Source organism: Anomaloglossus baeobatrachus, chromosome 2 (genome assembly GCF_048569485.1).
Source record: "Anomaloglossus baeobatrachus isolate aAnoBae1 chromosome 2, aAnoBae1.hap1, whole genome shotgun sequence".
NCBI lineage: Eukaryota > Metazoa > Chordata > Amphibia > Anura > Aromobatidae > Anomaloglossus > Anomaloglossus baeobatrachus.
In genome coordinates, this window is record NC_134354.1 from 314,153,260 (window position 1) to 314,176,196 (window position 22,937).

At 45.6% G+C, this 22,937-nt stretch overlaps 1 protein-coding gene across 3 annotated transcripts in view; it reads right to left on the bottom strand.

Moving 5' to 3' along the window:
- The window catches only part of BLTP3A (bridge-like lipid transfer protein family member 3A), a 698,660-nt gene that overhangs the window by 247,324 nt on the left and 428,399 nt on the right, over positions 1–22,937 (bottom strand). For all 3 annotated transcript variants that reach the window (XM_075335894.1, XM_075335893.1, XM_075335895.1), the window contains exons 10-11: positions 3,932–4,078; positions 3,783–3,853 (exon numbers count right to left, since the gene is read on the bottom strand). In XM_075335894.1, the coding sequence (XP_075192009.1) occupies positions 3,783–3,853; positions 3,932–4,078 (218 nt within the window). The remainder of the gene's footprint in view (positions 1–3,782; positions 3,854–3,931; positions 4,079–22,937) is intronic.

Below are 22,937 nucleotides of genomic sequence, written 5' to 3' on the forward strand. Positions count from 1 at the left end.
TTTTCTGGAGGTTACAAATTCTGAAATTTCTTCAAATTCCTTAAAAAATTTCTTTAGTTCTGAGGGAGCGGTCCTGTAAGCTGATGGAGGGAGAGGTGTCCTCCAGAGCTCCCCACAGCTTCAGCTACATTTGCGGTTCCTACTAACGATACCTCTCTCCTGGACTCTCTCGATATGGCCCGTGGTCGCCCCCCGCACAGATTAGCACCTTCCTCGCCGTCCTCCTCAGTCTCTGGACCCCTTGATACCTTCCTATTCTCCAAGGCTGTAGCACTGTGTCCAGGAAAGATGGCGCCTGTGGAGCGGCGTGGTGTTACAGTTGGCGCTGGGGAATGCAGTCGCAGGACGGAGACCTTAGGCGTCCTCCCCGGGTCTCCCCACAATGACTGGACTCTTCATCAGGTGGGCTTGGGGGTGTTCAGGGGAAGATGGTGACCCCTCCCCCAAAGGCTCAGCAGTGGAGGAGAGAGGTGACTGTGGAGGAGCAGAACAGGCAATGCTTATTGTGGAGACATCCGCACCGGCCCAGGGCAGAACCCCCATGGGACATCTAACTCTGAGAGGCCTCAGAAGGCAGGAGCCCCCCAGACCACCAGGAATCCTGACCCAGCCAGGGATACCCTGGAAAATTTCAGGCTATCAGCCACACCCTGCATGTCACAGTATGCGCCGCCATCAGGTCGGTACTCCTCAGATACCCCATTTAAAACCAATAAAGGCCCTGGAAAGTGTATGGAAAGCCCACTTAGAACAACTGCCCAGAAAAGCAGATTTTCAAATACTATTATCTGAAGTCACCGAGGTATGTCACTCTGAGACTGCCGCTGTAAAACAGGACATCCAGCCCTTGCTCATAGGATGGAAACCCTGGAGGGAAACCATGACGAGACCAGAGCATATTTGGCTCTCTTACAGACCACCGTTGCAGCACAACATGATACTCTATGTGAATACCAGAGGCATGTAAAAGACCTTGACAACAGGGGTCGTAGACACAACAATAGAGTCAGAGGTCTACCAGAGCAATAAGATGATGAAAATCTTCCTAATATCCTACAGACTGTATTTAACAACTTTTTAGGCTCCCACTACTCACACTATCAGCCTGGATAGAGCCCATAGAGCCCTCCGCCCAAAAGGGTCCTCCCCTACACTGAGAAACATAATTTGCTGTGTAACAGACAACAAGTTTAAAGAGGACATTATGGCGCAAGCTAGAAGACAACGAAATATAGACTATGAGGGACAACCCCCTGCAGCCACTTCTGGATCTATCATGGGTTACCCCTACAGAAACGTCGGCTGCTCCGACCACTCCTGGAAGCTCTGAGGAAGAAGTAAATTCTCTATAGGTGGGGCTGCCCACTCAGTCTGACAGTAAGAAAAAATGAAATGGACACGATGTAAAACTTAAAGCATCGACAGACCTATTTCAATTTTGTGAAGCCCTAGGAATCCCAGCTCCGCAACTGCCAAATTGGGAACTCACCCCGCTGCAGCCTCCACCATAGTGGTCTGGAATACCGTTGCTTCAAAGCATCATCATGCTCCCTCATGGAATTCTCCATCTCTGGAAGAGGGTAGATCCACACGATGGAGATGAAAGGAGAAAGTTTCCCAACAATTGTTTTTGCTTTGTTTAGTTTCATCTAAACCGCATTGCTTACAGGGCTTTACTGCCTTTTTCTATTTTTGCTGTGGGGTAGTGAATTGTGAGCTTCTGTTCTTTTGCATAACTTCATTTTTCTCCCTGCCACTTTGGAGATCTCACCTGGCTTCGGGACAGCTTGATTTAAAAGGGCGTGACCACTTCCTGGGGTCCTATGGACTCTAGAGACTGGGTTATTATCATATTAAAAGAAGCTGTGTTTGTCTATATGCTTTCGTATGAGATTGTTGAAAAGTGCGTTGAAGAATTTTTTTTTTTTTCATTAATCAGCAAATTCTGAGTGTGCAGTGTATTTGATTATATTTCAAGGGGTTATTAACCCAACTACTAGCACCTCGCTTTTTACAGTGTGCACACCCTTTCTCATAGCTGAAACGTGTGTTGCGTTGGCGGGTGGCTCTACTGCTACCACTATTTGCAAGTGATATTGAATCCAATGCTTATTAAACTGTATTTACGATGTTTAAAGGGATCTTAATATGCTAAGGGCACTAAAATTAATTACTAGGTTAGAGTAAACTATTTTTTGTGTGCATTCACATGGACAGCCTCTCTTAAAGTAATAGGGACTTCAATAGATAATGGTATACAATTGTGCACTTGTAGCATTCTTAAAGGGATGGTGACTAATACTTTTTGCACTACACAATTTTTTGCACTGAATCCTATAAAATTGTATACAAGGAGTTTTTTTTCATTGTGTCAAGTCATATTAATAATAGGATTTAAAGGAATAGGTAACAGTAATAATAATTATAAACGAATAGTTGTCCCAATTGTTATTGATATAGGTGTTTGACTTATGTAGCTGTTCAATTGTGGGAAACCGCATAACAACATTTAAAGGGGTAGCAACCCTAATCATTATTTGTAGGTCTATTCAAGAATCTCTGTAATAATAGTTTATCTTTGATGTATAGACAGTGGTAATTTTGTTGCATAACCTAACAAAGCAAGGACTAAAATATAACTTTTAATCTATCACTTTAAAATCATTAAATAAAGTGCAGTGCAAAAAAAGTGTGCAAAAACAAAATTAGCATAGATCTCACCCGGTTCTTCACCACAAATACACTATGCACCACCGGAAAGATGAGAGTACATGTGGACCTGGGGGGTTAACAGAAGATGGGGTCCAGATGGAATATATAATATTCCACTGGCCATTTAGCACATTTGACCATTACGGTGTGCATGTGTATATACCTGCCACTGCAGGTTATATCTATTTAATCTCCCCTGATGAACTCTCTATTTAGACCCTGAGAGGGATACGTGTTGGGAGGGCTCTTTAATTACATAGGGCAGCTTGTAACACTTGGTTGCTGCCCTTGTAAGGGCGGAAGTAACTGCATGGGGCACGACAGGGGTTAGGATTATATTACTGTATATATTCAATCTGGACCCCATCTTATGTTAACCCTCAGGTCCACCTGTACTCTCATCTATCCGGTGGTGTGTGGTTTATTCGTGGTGAAGAACCGGGTGAGATCTATGCTAATTTTATTTTTGCACACTTTTTTGCACTGCACTTTATTTAATGATTTTAAAGTGATATATTAAAATTTATATTTTAGTCCTTGCTTTGTTAGGTTGATCAACTTAGGACTTGAGGCACTATTTGTCTGCTGGACAGAATTGGTATTTTTATTAATTTTGGTGCATAATAATAATTAAGGGGATAGATTTCTTATTTATCATTAATTATTAATTCTGTGAATATTTATTTCAAGCATTGGTAAATATAATTGGTATGATAAGGCGGTGAGTGACCCCAGTATAATAGTTTGTCTGCAAAATATTTGACTATATATATTTTCTATTGATTCAATTCTGTATGTTTTAAATATCTATTTAATAAAATTAATCATATTGGTATAATATACTCTTTTGTGAAGTTTGTGGTATTGATCACATGTTGAGTTGTAATACCGTTTATAACAATTGATGGGAGCTCTTTTGCATTTAACAGAAGTCATGAGTAAACTCTGTTGGTGTCTGTCAGGTATATGGAGCCAAATGGATAGCTATTCTATTTGAATATGCCAAATTTAGGTTCAGATAATTGTCTTAATGAGATACAAATTCTTCCAACTGCCTTCTATGTTCTTACCTGATGAAAATCCATGTCATCGATTCTAATGAGTACTGCACGAAAGTAGAGAGAAGGTTCTCTCGTGCTTCCTGTTTGGAGATAAAAATGAGATTTAAGAGAAGGAATGTTAAAAATGAACTGAATGATGACAAAATATAAAATGGTACCCTTCTCATTTTTTGGTGAAGGCATTTTTCCTAACATGTTGATATTAAAGTGTTCTTTGGCTTGTCTTTCATCAGCAAGAGCTTGAGTCCACTGTTCACAAGTGCTCATTGCAGGGGAATAATTATTCCAATGTGCACAGCTCTGACCTAGGAAAACAAATACAGGACATTCTGGATATTCTAGCTAATTTCTTAAGAGAATACTTCAAAACAAAGAATGTATTAATTCTAATCTAAAGCCAGCGTTACACACTACAATTTATCTGACGATATGTCGTCAGGGTCACGGTTTCCATGACGCACATCCGGCATCGTTAGCGACGTCGTTGCGTGTGACACCTACGTGCGACTCCGAACGATCGCAAATAGGTTGAAAATCGCTGATCGCTAACACGTCGTTCATTTTCAAAATATTGTTCATCATTTGGATCGCAGCAGACATATTGGTACGTTTGACACCCTGCAAACGACGAACAACATCCACACGACCTCCTTGGTCAAACAATATATCGCTGAACGATTTTGCGTCGCTTGTGCGATCGTTACGTGTGACCACTAATAAACGACCTATGTGCGATCTCGGCAAATCATAACTACGATCTGGGTGTGTCACGTCGCTCATGAGATCGTTAGATAAATCGAAGCGTGTAACGGGGACGTAATTGTAAAACAACAAGCGAATGTAAGAAAACATGTTTCAAGTGCCTTTTTTTACTCCATATTATACTCCCACTTTACCAAATCATTAATGGAAAAAGAAAGAATTCTTGTTATATAAATATACGCAAATGAGGTCTGAAGTCTTAAACCAGTGGTGTAAAACATCTTTTGGTCCTTACACCACATTATCATACTGAATCAATCAAAGGTCAGCAAAAAAAGAAAAAGGGGTTACATTAATACACCAGCAGAAACAAGTTTTGAGAATTCGAGAAGGATTTGGAGAGCTTTTGCTCACTTTCTGTTAAATTCTTCTTACTGTGAACACAGCCAACTTACACAGAGCTTTTGGAGCAGAAACTCAACTAAATCCTATTCATAATCTCAAAGCAGTGGCATACCGCCAATAGAGGCAGGCCAGGGCACTGCTATGGGGCCCGTGAGCTGAGGGGGCCCGCGGTGGCTGCCCTCTGTGTGTACGCTTTCACTTTCATAAATCCCAGCGGGGCTGCCCAGGGACGGTCACTAAACAGCTGATTAAGGCCCCTGGGGGCCCACACTGTTTGAATAGCTGCAGGCGGCCGCAACACAGAAATGCAGACTCGCCCACACTGCACACTGTGCGGCCCCTGGGGAGGCGGGAGGAGGGAGTGACAGGGCAGCGTCTTCTTCCAATCGGAGAGCTGTGAGAGATGCCAGGAGGAGAATGGCCAATCAGGAAAGGGGGCAGAGCTTGTTCAGTACAGCGCGGGAGAAAGAAAAGGTGAAAAGGAAAACACAGTGCAGGAGAAGCAGAGCAAAGAGGAAGAAGGAGGAGAATGAGTAGAGCAAACAGAGAGCTAAGCAAACAAGAAGAAGCAGAGAGCAAAAGAACCAGAAAGAAAAAGCAGAGGACAGGACTTGAACACAGCCAGGAGGACCCACAGGAAGTGCAGCAGGGAAGCAGGAGCCACTTACTAACATATCTAAGACCACTCCATATGTCCCCCACAACCTGTACTACTCCACAATGTCTGCAACACCATGCACCACTCCATAATGTTCCCCTACACATGGCACTACTCTAAAAAATGTCCCCCACATTCTCACTGCTCTATAATGTCCCACACACATCACCAACATATCCCACACTGCCCCCTACATACTGTTCACCCTTTACAAAATCTCCCTGGCCCGATAAGGGGTCCTCATAGCAAGACCAACTCCCCTTCTTTACTCCTATAATAGTATATATAATCTTTGGCTCCTGTAGCGCTTACAGTTTCCAGCACCTTCCTCTACACTGCAGCGCCAGCGAAAGCAGCAGTGTGATGAGGTCACAGCGTGATGACGTCATTACACTGCTGCACGTCGGGGATAATGCGCGCTACTCTCCACGCCTCTGCCTCTGTCCTGGAGTGCCTAAAAGGCGCAAATACAGCTGAATACAGAATATGAGATTAGGAGCCGCCAGCAGCACAATAATCATTTGGCAGGCCGTATGTTGTGCAGCCCTGCCTTAAGCCCTTATAACTGCACGTCATCTATACTTAGATTGCAGTATGGTTACATTTCTATTTATTGTGTATTCATTTAGGCACCAATTTTACATTAATGCTGTGTAATTGAAAGAAGGTACTGGCCCCGGGCCACAAGGCTGCCACACTACTGCCATCATACACCTGTCCTATTTATTTAAAGAAACATTACAGACACCTATTGTTCCACTGCTACTGTTAAATGGTGATATATAAGCCCTTGTTTATACTTTGTTATCTATGAGAGCAAACTTGTCCTATTCTATAGAATAGGATAGATCTGCGATACCTGCCGCTCACACACATGCCAGCAGATATCTGTTGATGTCATATATGTGAGGTTATTGGCCCCACTCACCAATCAAGGCTGAAGTGAGCAGGGCTGGTTCTAAAAACAGAACAATAAACTGTATATGAACATATAAATGGCAGTAGAGTTAAAGGTGGCTAGAATGTTTCTTTACATAAATAGGACAGGTGCATGATATCTGCCGTTTGCCCACATGAGCAGATAACTGAATGCGTGATGCCAATGATCCCGCTATCTGATGTTAAAAGTGACCGGGCTTAGATTAACCTTTTGAGTTTAACTAAATATATAGAAAAAAATAAAAATAAAGTAGAAACACTTGCCTGCCCATAAGCATGCTCCTGTCACAACCTGAATGCCAAACAATAATAATAATAATTTTATTCATTTATATAGCGCTATTAATTCCACAGCGCTTTACATACATAAATAACACTGTCCCTATTGGGGCTCACAATCTAGAGTCCCTATCTGTATGTCTTTTGGAGTGTGGGAGGAAACCCACGCAAATACGGGGAGAACATACAAACTCCTTGGTGGGATTTGAACCCAGGACCTCAGCGCTGCAAGACTGCAGTGCTAACCACTGAGCCACCATGCCGCCCTTTGAAATGCTCAAAAGAACGCTGGAGGAAGCACATGTTCCTATCGCTGAACCTCAGAACACAAATGGTGGCAATCTTAGTACACACCTCAAACTTAATTTTCTTGTGCTGAATAGCATTAGAGAAACTATCCCTCATACCTTTGTTTCTGTCATCTAGTAGCCTAGATTAAGCCTAATCTTTACCTTTCAGCCTGCCATACACCCTCTGTTTTGGGTTATACTTGACTTGGATGTTTCCATCACATTTTATATGAATTCACTTGCACACTCATGCCATCTGCACCTCAAAAATATGTTTACAATTCACCCAATACTGTGTAAATATCAAAAATATTCATTTTTGTTTTGATTACTGTACTTATCAGTAATTCCTTGCCTCAACTCACCCCTAGCCCCACCCATTTCAGTCTTTCCTAAATGAGGCATTGAGTGACTATTTTGTCTAACCTCTACATCATGTTATCCCTGTGCTAATTGAATTGGTTGCTCATCCACTTGAGAATAGTCATTAAGTTGATCACTCTTAAGGTACCGTCACGATATTTACCTTAGTTACCAAGCACAGCATACTTCCACGTGTAGCGATGCTCCAGCGATCCCTGCCAGGTCAGGTTGCTGGTGGGATCGCTGGAGCGTCGCTAAAGGCCCAGTCACACTAAACAACTTACCAGCGATCCCAACAACGATACAACCTGATAGTTGGTGAGATGTCACACTAAGCGACGTTCCAGCGATCCCACCAGCAACGTTGGTTACCAGCGTCCACAGAAGCCGGCTCCCTGCTCACTGCACATTCAGTTGTTGCTCTCTCGCTGTCACACACAGCGATGTGTGCTTCACAGCGGGAGAGCAACAACTAAAAAATGGACCAGGACATTCAGCAACAACCAACGACCTCACAGCAGGGGCTAGGTTGTTGCTGGATGTCACACACAGCAACATCGCTAGCAACATCGCTGTTACGTCACAAAAGTCGTTCCTTAGCAGCAATGTTGTTAGCGATGTTGCTTAGTGTGACGTGGCCTTTACCCAGAAAACCTGTGACAATGCAGTTTATCGCCTTCCCTATTTAAGTCTACCACCCTTCCCATTCTCCCTGTCCTGCTACCGATAGTGATTTAACATTATCTCCTGTAATCAAAAGTTCCTAATTTCATCTTCTAGACTTTTCTTAAAAGGGTTTTCCCACAAACAAAATTAATTATAATCAATAGATTATGTAATAATAAATTACACAATTGGATGTTATATAAAATGTTCCTGTGCTGAGATAATCTTCTGTATGTTATGTACTGTGTAATGGACGTGGTGACCGCACATGGTCTGATCATATCACAGCTCCTGGGGAGGACATAAATGTGTATAAAGACTATACAGCATATGATCACAGCTGATTCTTTTTGTGAAGTAAACCATTGCCCTGCCTGTTTTTAAAAAAATGTTTTACTTCAAAGAAAGAATAATTTGCGATGCCTTGCTGTAATATTTATATACTTTTTTACTTCCTCCCCTGCTCAGGAGCTGTGGTATGAGTAGATCATGTCCCTGTATGGTCAGACACGACCATTACACATTACATACTAGGGACACATATACGAGGGGCTGCTGATAAGTCTTTGGCTTTGCCAAGAAAGAAATAAGATAGGATGATGAAAATCGACTTTACTTACCAGTAATTAGATTTTCCAGAGCCACGACAGCACCCAGGACAGAGGGTCCACCCACCCCGAAGGACAGAAAACCTACAGCTTTTAAAAGGTGGAGCCTCTCGATACACTTCAGTGGTTTACAGAGCATGAGAGGACTTCCGTTTAGTTAGTATGACACATATTTGTACACATATTTATGAAAGAGAATATTACTTCCGACATATGCATAGCTGGCATACATGACACTGACATATCCAATTTTTATTTTTATTTTTTTGCAACACCTGTGGACAAAAGAAAAAAAAAAAGCCACCCTGGTGACAAAAGGCCCAACGCCAAAGTATGTAAGAACAGAAATAAGGGAGGGAAAAGAGAGGGTGCTGTCGTGGCTCTGGAAAAACTAATAACCGGTATGTAAAGTCGATTTTTCCCTTCTCCCCGACAGCACACAGGAGAGGTTAGCAAGGAATCCCGTTGTTACGGGGGGCTGTCTGATAACCTAAAGGAGTATCAGACAGTCAGGGTCCACCGTGCAAAGACTCTGCTGCAGACAATGGCAGAGTGCAATACCTCTGTTAACTCACAGAAGGATATAATAAGTAAGTAAAGCAATTCCTCCCTTACTTGGAGGGTGTGTGGAATGATCTCTGTTAATAATCACAGAGACAAAGGCAATGTGTGCGAAATGGCACCTACCTAGGTCCGCTCTTCTAGTGGTGCAAAAGAGACGAACAGCAGCGTAAGCCGCACAAAGCTCCTACCTGCGTTCGCTCCACTAGTGTGCGAGGACACGAACCACTAGATATGGCACCTGCCTAGGTCCGCTCTTCTAGTGGTGCAAAAGAGACGAACAGCAGCGTAAGCCGCACAAAGCTCCTACCTCTGTTCGCTCCCCTAGTGTGCGAGGATACGAACAACTGCCAGACGCAGTATAAGGAACGTTACCCTAGCGGCAACGTCCACCTACGAGTCGAACCACAAGGCCCAGCCAGACCATGTGCCTCAGGCACCTGCCTATGTCCGCTCCCCTAAGAGGTAAGGATACGGACAGCAGCCGAAGCTGTAAGGTATAAGAACGCTACCCTGCCGGTAGCGCTCACCTAGCATAGACAGAGGAATGCCTAGAGGAACGCGCACAGAGCGTCTACTCTTATGCATGAACCAAGAGGACTGAGCGCCATGCGGCGTGTGTCAGGGTCTTATATAGACTCTGTGCCTCATCCAAGATGGAGGACACCAGAGCCAATCCGCTGCCAGAACGACAGGAGTGACGTCATGCTGGCCTATCACCGAGCAAGGCATCACAAGCACATGACCAGCGACCAATCGGCATAGAAGGTGTCAGAGACATGTGACCTCGTGTCAGCGATGATGTCACCCGCACATGTGCAATGGCTCCAAGATAGGACTTAGTCTCCGGCGCTCGCACATGTGCAGTAGCAAGAAATCTGGACTTAGTCTCCAGCGCTCGCACATGTGCAGTAGCAAGAAATCTGGACTTAGTCTCCAGTGCTCGCAGCAACCGTAACAGTGCCTCCCCCTCAAGGGCCCCCCTCCCGGCGACGCAGGTAATCGGCAACTAAGTCGGGAGCATGGACAGCCTCCTCAGGCTCCCAAGAGCGATGTTCCGGGCCGTAACCCTCCCAATCTATCAAGAAGAACCTGCGCCCTCTAACCATCTTAGAACCAACTATGGCTCGTACCTCATAGCTAGAGCGAGAGGAATCAGAGGCAGGAGAGTGCACTTCACGAGCGTGAGGTAAAATAGCCGGGTTTAGCAGTGAGACATGGAATTTGTCATGAATCTTAAGATGGACGGGTAACTTCAATTGGTAGACTACAGGATTTACCTGTCGAAGAACCTCATAAGGACCCAGGAAGCGAGGAGCAAATTTGACAGAGCTCACTCTAAGTCTCACGTGTTTTGCAGAGAGTCACACAAAGTCCCCTGGAGAAAAGACAGGAGCCGGGCGACGAAACCGATCGGACACAGTCTTCATACGGTCCTTAGCTGCTTGGATCGACTCTTGAGTCCGATCCCAAACCTCTCTGGCATTAGTTGCCCAGTCGGCCACAAGAGGAGGAGGTGCAGCAGCGGGAAATGGTACCGGTACCCTAGGGTGTTGCCCATTATTGAGTACGAACGGTGTCTGCCCAGTGGCCTCAGCCAGCGAATTGTTAAGGGCAAATTCTGCCCAGGGTAGGAGGGAGGACCAGTTATCGTGGTTCTCAGCAACAAAGTGTCGAAGGTATATAATCATAGATTGATTGGTACGCTCAACCAAACCATTGGTCTCCGGATGGTATGCCGAAGAGAGATTCAACTCAATTTGCAGAAGGCTACAAAGATCTCGCCAGAAACGGGAAGTAAATTGCGGGCCTCTATCACAAATGATACGATCTGGCATCCCGTGAAGCCTAAAGACATGCTTGAGGAATAGTTTGGCTAGTACCCTGGAAGATGGGATTCTCGATAACGGTACGAGATGAACCATCCGGGAGAAATGGTCCGTAATGACCCACACAAATCTATGTCCCTGTGAACATGGAAGATCACCCACAAAGTCCATGCCTACCACCTCCCATGGTCTATCTGGCACTGGTAAAGGATGCAAGAGTCCAGCCGGTCTCTGCCGTAATGGACGGTTGCGAGCACACGAGTAGCAGGAACCGACATATCTCTTGACGTGGCTGGCTAAGTGTGGCCACCAATACCACCTCTCCAGTAACTCTCGTGTCCGCCTAATACCAAAATGCCCACCCACCTTTGAGGTGTGGGCCCATGACAGTATATCATTCTGTCGATCAGGCGGAACAAAGGTCTTGCCCGGTGGGATTTGGTCTAACGTCACAGGGGAGAGCGTATGAAAAACCCTGGAGGGAAGGATAAGACGAGGTTCGTCAATCTCCTCCTGGGTAGAAAGCATAGAGCGAGACAGGGCGTCTGCCTTGTTATTCTTACTCCCAGACAGATAGTTGATGGAGAAGTGAAAGCGGGAGAAAAACAAGGACCAGCGGGCTTGGCGAGGATTCAGACGCTGAGCGGTTTGTAAGTACGTCAGATTCTTATGGTCTGTATAGACCTGGAAAGGATGTTTCGCTCCTTCCAGCAAGTGACGCCACTCCTCCAAGGCTAATCTCAAGGCGAGCAGTTCCCTATCCCCAATGGTATAGTTTCTCTCTGCTGGTGAAAAGGTTTTCGCAAAGAAGAAACACGGCCTTTTTCTACCTGCACCGTTCTTTTGATACAAGACCGCACCAGCACCCACTGAAGAGGCATCAACCTCTAAGAGGAAGGGCTTACTCTCATCGGGTCTTTGAAGAACGGGAGCAGTTGAAAAGTGTCTTTTTACTGCCTCAAAAGCCTGAGATGTCTCAGTAGACCAGGCTTTGGGATTAGCACCTTTCTTAGTCAAGGCCACCAAAGGGGCCACCAAAGTAGAAAAATGGGGTATGAACTGCCTGTAATAATTTATGAATCCTAAGAAGCGTTGCACCGCCTTTAAGGAATGAGGTTCGGACCATTGCAGGACAGCAGAGAGCTTCGCAGGATCCATAGCCAGGCCCTCTTGTGAGATAATGTAACCCAAAAAAGGCAATGAGGACTGCTCGAATACACATTTCTCGAGTTTAGCAAACATTGAGTGCTCCCTTAAATGGGAAAGGACACGAATGACATCCTGACGATGAGTCTCCAGATCAGGAGAAAAAATCAGGATGTCGTCCAGATACACTACTACTGAGGATAACAGTAAATCCCTGAACACATCGTTTACGAAGTCCTGAAATACTGCGGGTGCATTACATAACCCAAAAGGCATGACGAGGTATTCATAGTGACCGTCTCGGGTGTTAAAAGCGGTCTTCCATTCGTCACCCTTTCGAATTCGTACCAAGTTATACGCACCCCGCAGATCCAACTTTGTAAAAACTTGAGCTCCTCTCAATCTGTCAAAGAGCTCCGAAATTAAAGGTAATGGGTATTTGTTCTTTATTGTGATTGCGTTGAGACCCCTGTAATCTATGCAGGGATGCAAATCACCCTCTTTCTTCCGAACAAAGAAAAACCCAGCTCCCGCGGAAGAGACAGACTTACGAATGAACCCCTTCTCTAAACTCTCTCTTATATAGGTCGACATGGCCTCCGACTCAGGTATCGACAGGGGGTAAACCCTGCCTTTAGGTGGAACCGAACCTGGGATAAGTTCTATGGCACAGTCATACGGCCTATGGGGTGGAAGAACCTCAGCACCCTGTTTGGAGAACACGTCAGCGAAATCCAGATAGGGTGTAGGTATGGGAGAGAGATCAGTATATGCAACCGCAATGACCTTAGGTGGTAAGGGAAGACATCGGGACTGACATTTTGAACCCCAACTAATAATGCTGTCAGACTCCCAGTCAATGTGAGGAGCATGAGTCCGAAGCCATGGGAGACCCAGAAGGATGTCGTCTATACCCTCAGGCAAAACAAGAAAAGAAATCTCCTCTATGTGACCCTGAGACAGGGAAAGGCGCAAGGGAACTGTCCTCAATGTAATGGAGTCAGACAACATAGTTCCATTAACAACACGGACAGGAATAGGCGCCTCTAACATGATAGAGGGAATATTGTGTCCCTTTACAAATCCTGAGGACACAAAAGTCCCGTCAGCTCCGGAATCCACAAAAGCCATAATAGGCCATGTATTCTCAGATAACGAGAGCTGACCTGGGATACAACACTTAGAGGGTGCAGAAGACGTCTCTAGTAACCCCCCTCTAATGGTTACTAGGCCAGGGAGTTTCCCTGATGACTAGGACACTTGTTGGCATAGTGCCCAGCCTGACGACATACGTAACATATAGGAGGACCAGACTTGCGTAGTCTGGAAGACGTATGACCTAACTCCATAGGAGTGGGAGATGTTTCAGATGCTGAGGAAGATGGTAGTGGACCCTCAACAACTGGAATAGCCCGATGCTTAGGGCGTGAGGAAGAGACCGAGTCTACGTTCCTTATGGCGTACATCGATCCTCGTTGCTACTGTGATCAAGTCCTCCAGAGAAGCAGGGACCTCACGAGTAGCAAGAGCATCCTTGACATAGCCTGCCAACCCTCTCCAGAAGATAGGAATCAACACCTTCTCTGGCCAATCTAGTTCTGCCACCAGAGTTCTAAAAGCAATGGCATAAGAACTAGTGGATAACGAACCCTGAGATAGATCTAACAGTCTCAGGGCCGCATCATGGGTAACCTGCGGACCCATGAATACCGCCTTAAGAGCATCAAGAAAGTCTTGATGTCTAAGAGTAACCACATCAGAGCGCTCCCATAGGGGAGTCGCCCATTCTAAGGCTTTGTCCTGAAGTAAGGAGATGATAAAGCCTACTCTGGACCTCTCCGTAGAGAAGCGAGAAGAGTTGACCTCTAGGTGTATCTGACACTGACTAATGAAACCACGACATGATCTGGCATCGCCAGAATATCTGTTTGGCAGAGCAAGTCGAGGATCATGTGCAGATGTCACCATGGTCTGAGGTTTACCCTCTATACTCTTGAGCCGTGACTCAAGTACTTGTATGTAACGGTGTAACTGCTGATATTCTGCCATAACTGCCAGACCCTTGGCTCAGTCCTAATGTTACGGGGGGCTGTCTGATAACCTAAAGGAGTATCAGACAGTCAGGGTCCACCGTGCAAAGACTCTGCTGCAGACTATGGCAGAGTGCAATACCTCTGTTAACTCACAGAAGGATATAATAAGTAAGTAAAGCAATTCCTCCCTTACTTGGAGGGTGTGTGGAATGATCTCTGTTAATAATCACAGAGACAAAGGCAATGTGTGCGAAATGGCACCTACCTAGGTCCGTTCTTCTAGTGGTGCAAAAGAGACGAACAGCAGCGTAAGCCGCACAAAGCTCCTACCTGCGTTCGCTCCACTAGTGTGCGAGGACACGAACCACTAGATATGGCACCTGCCTAGGTCCGCTCTTCTAGTGGTGCAAAAGAGACGAACAGCAGCGTAAGCCGCACAAAGCTCCTATCTCTGTTCGCTCCCCTAGTGTGCGAGGATACGAACAACTGCCAGACGCAGTATAAGGAACGTTACCCTAGCGGCAACGTCCACCTACGAGTCGAACCACAAGGCCCAGCCAGACCATGTGCCTCAGGCACCTGCCTATGTCCGCTCCCCTAAGAGGTAAGGATACGGACAGCAGCCGAAGCTGTAAGGTATAAGAACGCTACCCTGCCGGTAGCGCTCACCTAGCATAGACAGAGGAATGCCTAGAGGAACGCGCACAGAGCGTCTACTCTTATGCATGAACCAAGAGGACTGAGTGCCATGCGGCGTGTGTCAGGGTCTTATATAGACTCTGTGCCTCATCCAAGATGGAGGACACCAGAGCCAATCCGCTGCCAGAACGACAGGAGTGACGTCATGCTGGCCTATCACCGAGCAAGGCATCACAAGCACATGACCAGCGACCAATCGGCATAGAAGGTGTCAGAGACATGTGACCTCGTGTCAGCGATGATGTCACCCGCACATGTGCAATGGCTCCAAGATGGGACTTAGTCTCCGGCGCTCGCACATGTGCAGTAGCAAGAAATCTGGACTTAGTCTCCAGCGCTCGCACATGTGCAGTAGTAAGAAATCTGGACTTAGTCTCCAGTGCTCGCAGCAACCGTAACACCCGTAGGGAGGAACCACCGCCTGCAACACCTTTCTCACAAAGGAAAGATTATTAGCACCAAGATCCAAACAATAGTGCTTAAAAAAGGTAGATGGAGAAAACCATGTGGCAGTTTTACAGATCTGCTCTAGAGAGGCGTTCACTTTTTCAGCCCAAGAGGTTGAAGCGGCCCTGGTGGAGTGAGCCCTTAAGCCCAAGGCAGGATCTTGATCCCCTGCTCTGAATGCCAGAGAGTTCCCTGCTTTGACCAATGTGGCTAAGGACCCCTTTGACGCCGGCTGGCCTCTACCGGGACCCTAAAAAAGAACAAGAAGGGTGGTAGTTTTTCTGAATTCTTTGGTCACATGTAAGTAGCGTAACAGGCATCTCCTAACGTCCAGGGTGTGAAACTCCCTCTCTCCTTATCATTTCTGGGGTTATAACAAAAGGAAGGGAACACTATCTCTTGGGACCGGTGAAACCTAGAAACTACCTTTGGTAAAAAAAAAGCTGGATCTGGTGTAAGGATTATCATGTCCGAAACGATCTCTGTAAAGGGCTGGTTAATGGAAATAGCCTGTAGCTCCCCTATCCTTCCAGCCGATGTAAGAGCTACCAAAAGAGCGGTCTTGAGCATTATAGTCCTAACCGTGCACTCTGCCAGGGGTGCAAAGGGGGGCCTGGTTAAAGTACTCAAGACTAGATTTAGATCCCATGGAGGTAAACAGGGCTGAGGTATTGATACAGAATGAACAACTACCTTTACGAACCGTACTACCCAGGGGTGATCCGCAACCTTACAGTCAAAGAGCACCCCCAACGCAGAGATGTGGACCCCGAGTGTACTCAAACTCAAACCTATTTTTCGCCCCTTCTGAAGGAACTCCAGTATAGACGATCAAGGTACCTGCTGTCTTTCGAACGGATTGATTCCCGAGAAGTCTGAAAACTTCCTCCAGATCCTACCGTAAATGTTAATAGTGATCAGCTTTCTACTTCCCATTAACGTGGCTATTAAGCTATCTGAAAACCCCTGGATCTTAGAAGCTGCCACTCAAACGCCATGCTGTCAAAAGAAGGCTGTTCAGGTTGGGATGTTGGACGACACCCTGGTATAGTAAGCTTGGGACCTTGGAAGAACCCATGGGTCTGCTATTGACATCAGACAAAGCCCCATGACATTCTGGGTCAAAAGGGGGCTAAGAGAACTGCTCCCGCTCGGACCGTCCGAATCTTCCTTAGTACAACCAGTCCTTAGTACAACCAGAATCAGCAAGATGGGTGAATAGGCATGGCTTAGACCTCCCTGACTAGTCCTGGAGTAAGGCATCTATCCTGTGAGGGGAGTTCCTGGGGTTCAGAGAAAAATATCTCCTTGTTATTCTGTTTGTCTGATCGGCAAATAGATCTACACCTGGCCTGCCATACCTGAGAGCGATCATGTTAAATATTTCCTGATCAAGAGACCAATCATCCTGACTCAGTGACGGCTGAGGAAGTTTGCCCTCAAGTTCTATCTGCCTTTTAGAACATTTGCGGACAATAACTGAAAGTTCGATTCAGCCAGGACAAATATCTCTTCTGCCACTGCCATGAGCTTTCTGGACCTCGTGCATCCCTGTTTGTTTATGTAGGTTACCGCTGTCATATTGTCCAACCAGACTTTTACATGGCGTCCCGCTAAGTCCTACAAGGCTCCCTTGAGCGCCATGTTTATGGCAGACAGTTCTCTTAGATTGGAAGATGGTTTCTTCAATTCTCCTGAACACTCACCCTGAAGAACCTTCCTTCCAGTGTGAGTCCCCCACTCCCAGAGGCTTGCGTCTGTTGTGATAAAGACTGTGTTCTTTATCTCCCATGGCACTCCCCCGCAGAGGTTATCTCTTTACAGCCACCAATGTAGCATCTCCCTGGTGGACTGTGAGATTGAAATCTTCCTGTCCAGTCTGTCACTGACCTCCATTTCCCTTAAGATTTCCCACTGGAGCTTGCGAAAATGGCTTCTGACACAGATAACTGCAGGGATACCGAATGTTAGGGACCCCAGGGCTGACATTGCTCTCCTGAGAGTGGTAACTGGGTCGACTATCAGGGTCTGTAGTAATTCCCTTAGACTTCCTTTTTTTTCTTCTGGAAGGAATGACCTCTGACTTCTGGAATCCAGGAGAATGCCTAGGAAGATCTGTGTCTGTTTGAGGTCGAGTATTGATTTTTCTATATTTACAAGCCAGCTGAGTTCTGCTAAAATATTCGAGACCTGACATATCGCGTCCCTGCAACCTGATCAAGAGCTCCCTACTGCTAAGAAGTCGTCTAGGTAGGGTATGAAAAAGATATCTTTCTCCCTGATGAGTGCCGACATTTGTGCCACCAGCTTTGTAAACACTCTGAGGGCCATTGAGAGGCCGAAGGGTAGAGCTCGAACCTTCAGATGGGTAAGCTAACCCCGAAGATACACTACTACTACCCTGAGAAATCTCTGATACCCCTGAAAAATAGGCACATGATAATAGGCATCCTTAAGGTCTGTAGTTGCAATGAAACAGTTCGGGTACAGAAGCCTTACTGCCGTGGTGACTGTCTCCATCCTGAAGTGTTTCTGTACTATGAATTGATTGAGGCCCTTCAAATTTATTATGGTTCTGAAGGAGGCATCTGACTTTTTTACTAAAAATAGTGGGCTGTAAAACCCTTTCCCTTCTTCTCCTTACAGAACCGTGATAAGCATGGCTTTCTGCAACAAGGATCTCACTTCGTCTTCTAAAGCCTGCTGGCCCCCTTTCAAGCTTTGGATATTCGTGATCATGAATCTGTCTGGGGGAGGGATGGTAAACTTGAGCTTCAATCCCTCGACTACTGTGCCCAGAATCCAACGGCTTGCCTTTTGGAATCCATTCTTGGAATCGGATGCCTTCTCCAGTATTTCATCCAGGCCTTTTTCGAAGAGGAGTTTTCCCTTCACACAGAACCCTGCAGAGCCTCGACTTGAGGTGGAAGTCTCCCTTCCAGTTCTTCAACCATAAGGCTCTTCTGGCAGAGTTTGAGAAAGAACAAGTCCATGCAGTGAGCCTGAAATGTATATGACCTAGCCCACTGTATATAGACCCAATGGAGCCGTACACAGGAGGTGAAAAAATAGTCAATTAAGAAAAAATAATGACTCCAGCACTTAGTAAAGAAATATAGAAATACAAGCCACCATATGATCTAGAATTTAATTCCACTGTTATCTGGATGTTATTGTGTTCCAAAAGAATTTTTTCAAGAAAATATATTTTTTATGCAAAGAAAATTTGGCAAAATCAAAAACTATTTTCTGTCAATTGCACGTTTCGGTTCTATCGCCTTCTTCAATATTGACTATAGAATACAAACAAAAACATAAAATTAGAACAAATGCATGTACCAAAAACAACCTGTTTTTGAACATAAAAGTTTTTTGTTTTTTTTTTAAACAAAAACATTTTTTTATAACAAAATTTTTTTTTCATTCATAACATCCAATATGAACTGCGACTACTATCACATACACAAAATAAATGAGGAAAGCACTCCCTCTAGTGACTAGAACAAAATATTACACAATTAAGTTATTTTTACCTAGAAAAAACAGCTTATATAAAATGTACAAAGGACTCATCACAGTAACTTTCTTCAATATTTGAAAATTCCTAATAAGGAGAAAGAAGGGGACAGTAAACCGACCATCAAACTAAAGAAAAGATAATAAAAAAATGTTTATAATGTATAATGGGGGGCGTGTCCTGGCTATGGAGGAGTGAGGACGTGTTTGTCTCAGCTCCTGCCACCGGACTACATTACTGACAATTAAACCAGCCCAAGAGCCTGGAAGAAAAGGATATGCAGCGGAGGAGAAGGGAGAGCTCCCAGGGGCCTAGCAGAGTAGCGTCACGGACAGAGGAGAAGGGAATCAGAGGCTTCCTTACCGGGCTGAAGCAGAGGACAGCACCGCAGACATCTCCCAAGATGTAGAGGCAGGGGAAGCCCCAGCAGCAGCAGAGACAGAGGGAGGAAACCACCCGGGCAGTGGAGGAGAGGCAGCTGATAACCCCAGACAGCCAGCGTGCAAGGTCTCAGGTACAGGGGAACCCTGGAGCAGGGAGCATGGGTACAACCCCCACCATTGCTGATTGCAGACCTGCAGTGGGGAGGCCTCAGGAGGGGGGAGAGGTGCCCTTACCCCTGTCACAGAAGGAGGACAATAATAAATCTCAAGCAGAGGCTGTTAATGCTGCAAATGGGGAACAGGGCCCTGCTAGTGGAAATCTCCTATCTTCAGTGAATCACAGCCTGAGTCAAAGTGTGTATGATATGGAAATGCAAGCAGAGTTAGAGCCTGCCACAAGTACAATAAGATCACATGAACCAGGAGTGCTGACAGAACTTAATGAAATCCGGGCACACATCTCTTGTATGCCCACCAGAGAAGATATGGAGACATATATAGCAAGGCTGGAACAGGCATACCGCACAGAGCTGTCGGCCCTGAGGGGGGAGGTGGAAAGAGTGGACACTCAGAACCAAATACAGGCAGCTAAAATACAGAATACAGAAGACACCAATCAGGCACAAGGGGCCATTTTGGATCAACACTCCCGCCAAATACAATATATGGTGGAAGCAATGGACGATGCTGAAAACAGGGGCCGGAGAAACAATTCAAGGGTCCGGGGTTTACCAGAGTCTGTTGAACCTAAGGATCTCCAGAGAGCCCTCCAAGTGATGTTTAATGAGATCCTGGGTGAACCATCAAGCCAACCCCTGGAGCTAGAAAGAGTGCATAGAGCGCTTGGCCCTAGACCTACACAGAATGACAGACCTCGAGATGTGATTTGCAGGGTCCACCGTTATGTCCTTAAAGAGGCCATCCTGTTTAAGCTGCGCAGTGGACTTTCACCAGCATATGAGGGGAGCCAAGCCCAGATTCTGCAGGACTTATTCCGTTTCACTTTACAAAGAAGGAGAGCACTGAAACCTCTCCTGGACATGCTCCGTTCGTATGAGTTTCAATACAGCTGGGGATTTCCCTTCTGCCTGCAGGTCCGACACGCGGGAAGAATGCATGTTCTTAGGAACCCGACTGATATGCCATCGTTTGCTGCAGCCCTGGATATTCCATTGGTGCCTATAGAGGAATGGCCGGTGTTTCCAATGGGGGGATGGGGTGCTGCCCCAGATGGTGATCGGATGCGTGGCCCTCAAAGAGGAAGACCAGTCTGATGTTTAAGGAGTTATTGGTTTATAAACAAAAATTCATTGGGTTGTTTCTCAATAGAATGTACCTCCCAGTTTTGCCATAATTTTTTTGCCAGGGGGATTAAGTCTTTCTGATTATGAGGGAGGGGGGTTCCCTCCTGCCTTTCTGGAAGGGGGGGCGGAGGGGCACCCCTTGACTGTGTATAACACAATATTCTCTCTAGATCTTGTGTCCTCACATTATATAGGGCTCTGGCTGACAAACTAAGTTGAATAATTGCTTATTGTTAGTACGGGGCAGGGGGCTCCTTTGTAGAAAGTTCCCTCCCTGATTGGGATAACACGCCATAAAGGAGTGGCGTAGTCTCACCTTCCCTAGGTTAGACAGTTTGGTATTCTCTTATACCTATACAGTTACTTTTAATCTTTTTAGACCCGACGTTAGGGTCTTCTTGTGACCTTGCAGGCGGGAGGCACTCTGACCTCCTTGCCTTTGGTTTCCACTGCTTTGTTGGTAGTTTATTTTGTATTCTCGACCTTCTTACCTCTTCTCTTTTATTTCCTCTTCTCTTTCCCTGCTCTTCCTATCCTACTTGCTTGCACATCTCTCTCTCTCCCTAACCCCTAAACCTATCCCTAGAGTCCCCACCGTTCCTCCGCATTGGAATGACGCAGATTAATTGGGGTTCACTAAATGTGAGGGGACTTAATGTCCCGCAAAAACGCTCCCAGATATTTTTTGACATGCACAAAAAAAGAATCCATATACTATTGATCCAAGAAACACATTTTAAAACGGGCCACCTCCCCATCTTTAGAGACAGATATTACACTAACTTGGTCCACAGTTCCAACCCAGAGTCAAAATCCAAGGGAGTGTCCATAGGCATCCATAAGTCCCTAGTGCACACAGTTCTAGATACATGGGTGGACATGGAGGGAAGATTTATATTCCTGAAAATTAATGTTAACTCATCCATTTTTACCATTGTCAATTGGTATCTACCGAATAGAGATCCGGCGACGACCTGCTCCTCTCTCCTGTCATCACTGGATGAATTCGCAGAAGGGACCGTGATCGTGGGTGGTGATTTAAACTTCACTTTGGACCCTAAGGTAGACACAACGTCGGGCCATAACTTTCTCTCAATAAGGAAACTAACGAAGGTTAAACGTTGTATACAGGAACTCAGATTATTGGATGCATGGAGAACACTACACCCAGTAGACCATAACTACACATATTTTTCCCCGGCTCACTCTTCGTACAGCCGCATAGACCTATTCCTTGTAAGTCAGAAGGCCCTGACATGGCAGATACAGGCCTCTATAGGCAGTATCTCTTGGTCAGATCATGCCCCCATATTTTTGAGCCTCACTATCCCGGATGGGCCCGAGAGGCCGTGGTCTTGGCGGTTGAATGATAGTCTGCTGAGGGACCAGGGATGCTTGAAAGACCTGCAGAACACAATAGATGAATTCTTGGAACTCAGGAGACACTACTACCCTACCTGTTCAATGGGAGACACTCAAGTGTGTGTTGAGAGGGATTCTGATCAAACATGGGGCTAGGATTAAGAGGGAGAGAGCCCAAACCATTCTGTCTCTACTTCAGAATATTTCAGACCTAGAGAAGATCCATAAGCAGACATTATCCCCGGTGACACTGACAGAGCTAGTTAAAAACAGAGAGGAACTTAAATCCATTCTGGACCGACAATACGAGCACCACAGGAATAGACTAAAAAGATTTATGTATGAATATGCGGACAAATGTGGCAGACCACTAGCTAGGTTATTACATCCGAGGGGGGACCCCAGTCACATCCCTACGATCAAAAAATCGGACGGCCTTTTGACTCAGAACCCAATCCACATAGCAGAGCAGTTTCAAAAATATTATAGTGACCTTTACGACATAAGGGGCAAATTTGGGGATATGCCACAAGAAGCTTTGGAGACTAAAATAAATGATTACATACTTAAAACAGCCCTGCCGACTATACCCAATACTGAGGTTGAAAACCTAGAAGCAGACTTTACAGAGACAGAAGTGGCATCTATTATCAGGGATTCTCCCTCAGGCAAAAGCCCAGGTCCGGACGGGTTTACCCCTAAGTTCTCTAAAAATTTTCAGACTCAGTTATCCCCGTTCATGACCAAAGAATTGAACTCCATATCTGAAAACTCCCAGTGGGTAGCACAGTCTCTTGAAGCACACATATGTGTTATCCCCAAAGCGGGAAAGGACCACTTGCTGGTTACAAATTACAGACCCATCTCACTGATTAATTTAGATTTGATATTTTTCTCTAAAGCACTTGCCAACAGACTTGCCCCGTCCCTGCCTGGGATAATACATACGGACCAGGTGGGATTCGTAAAAGGC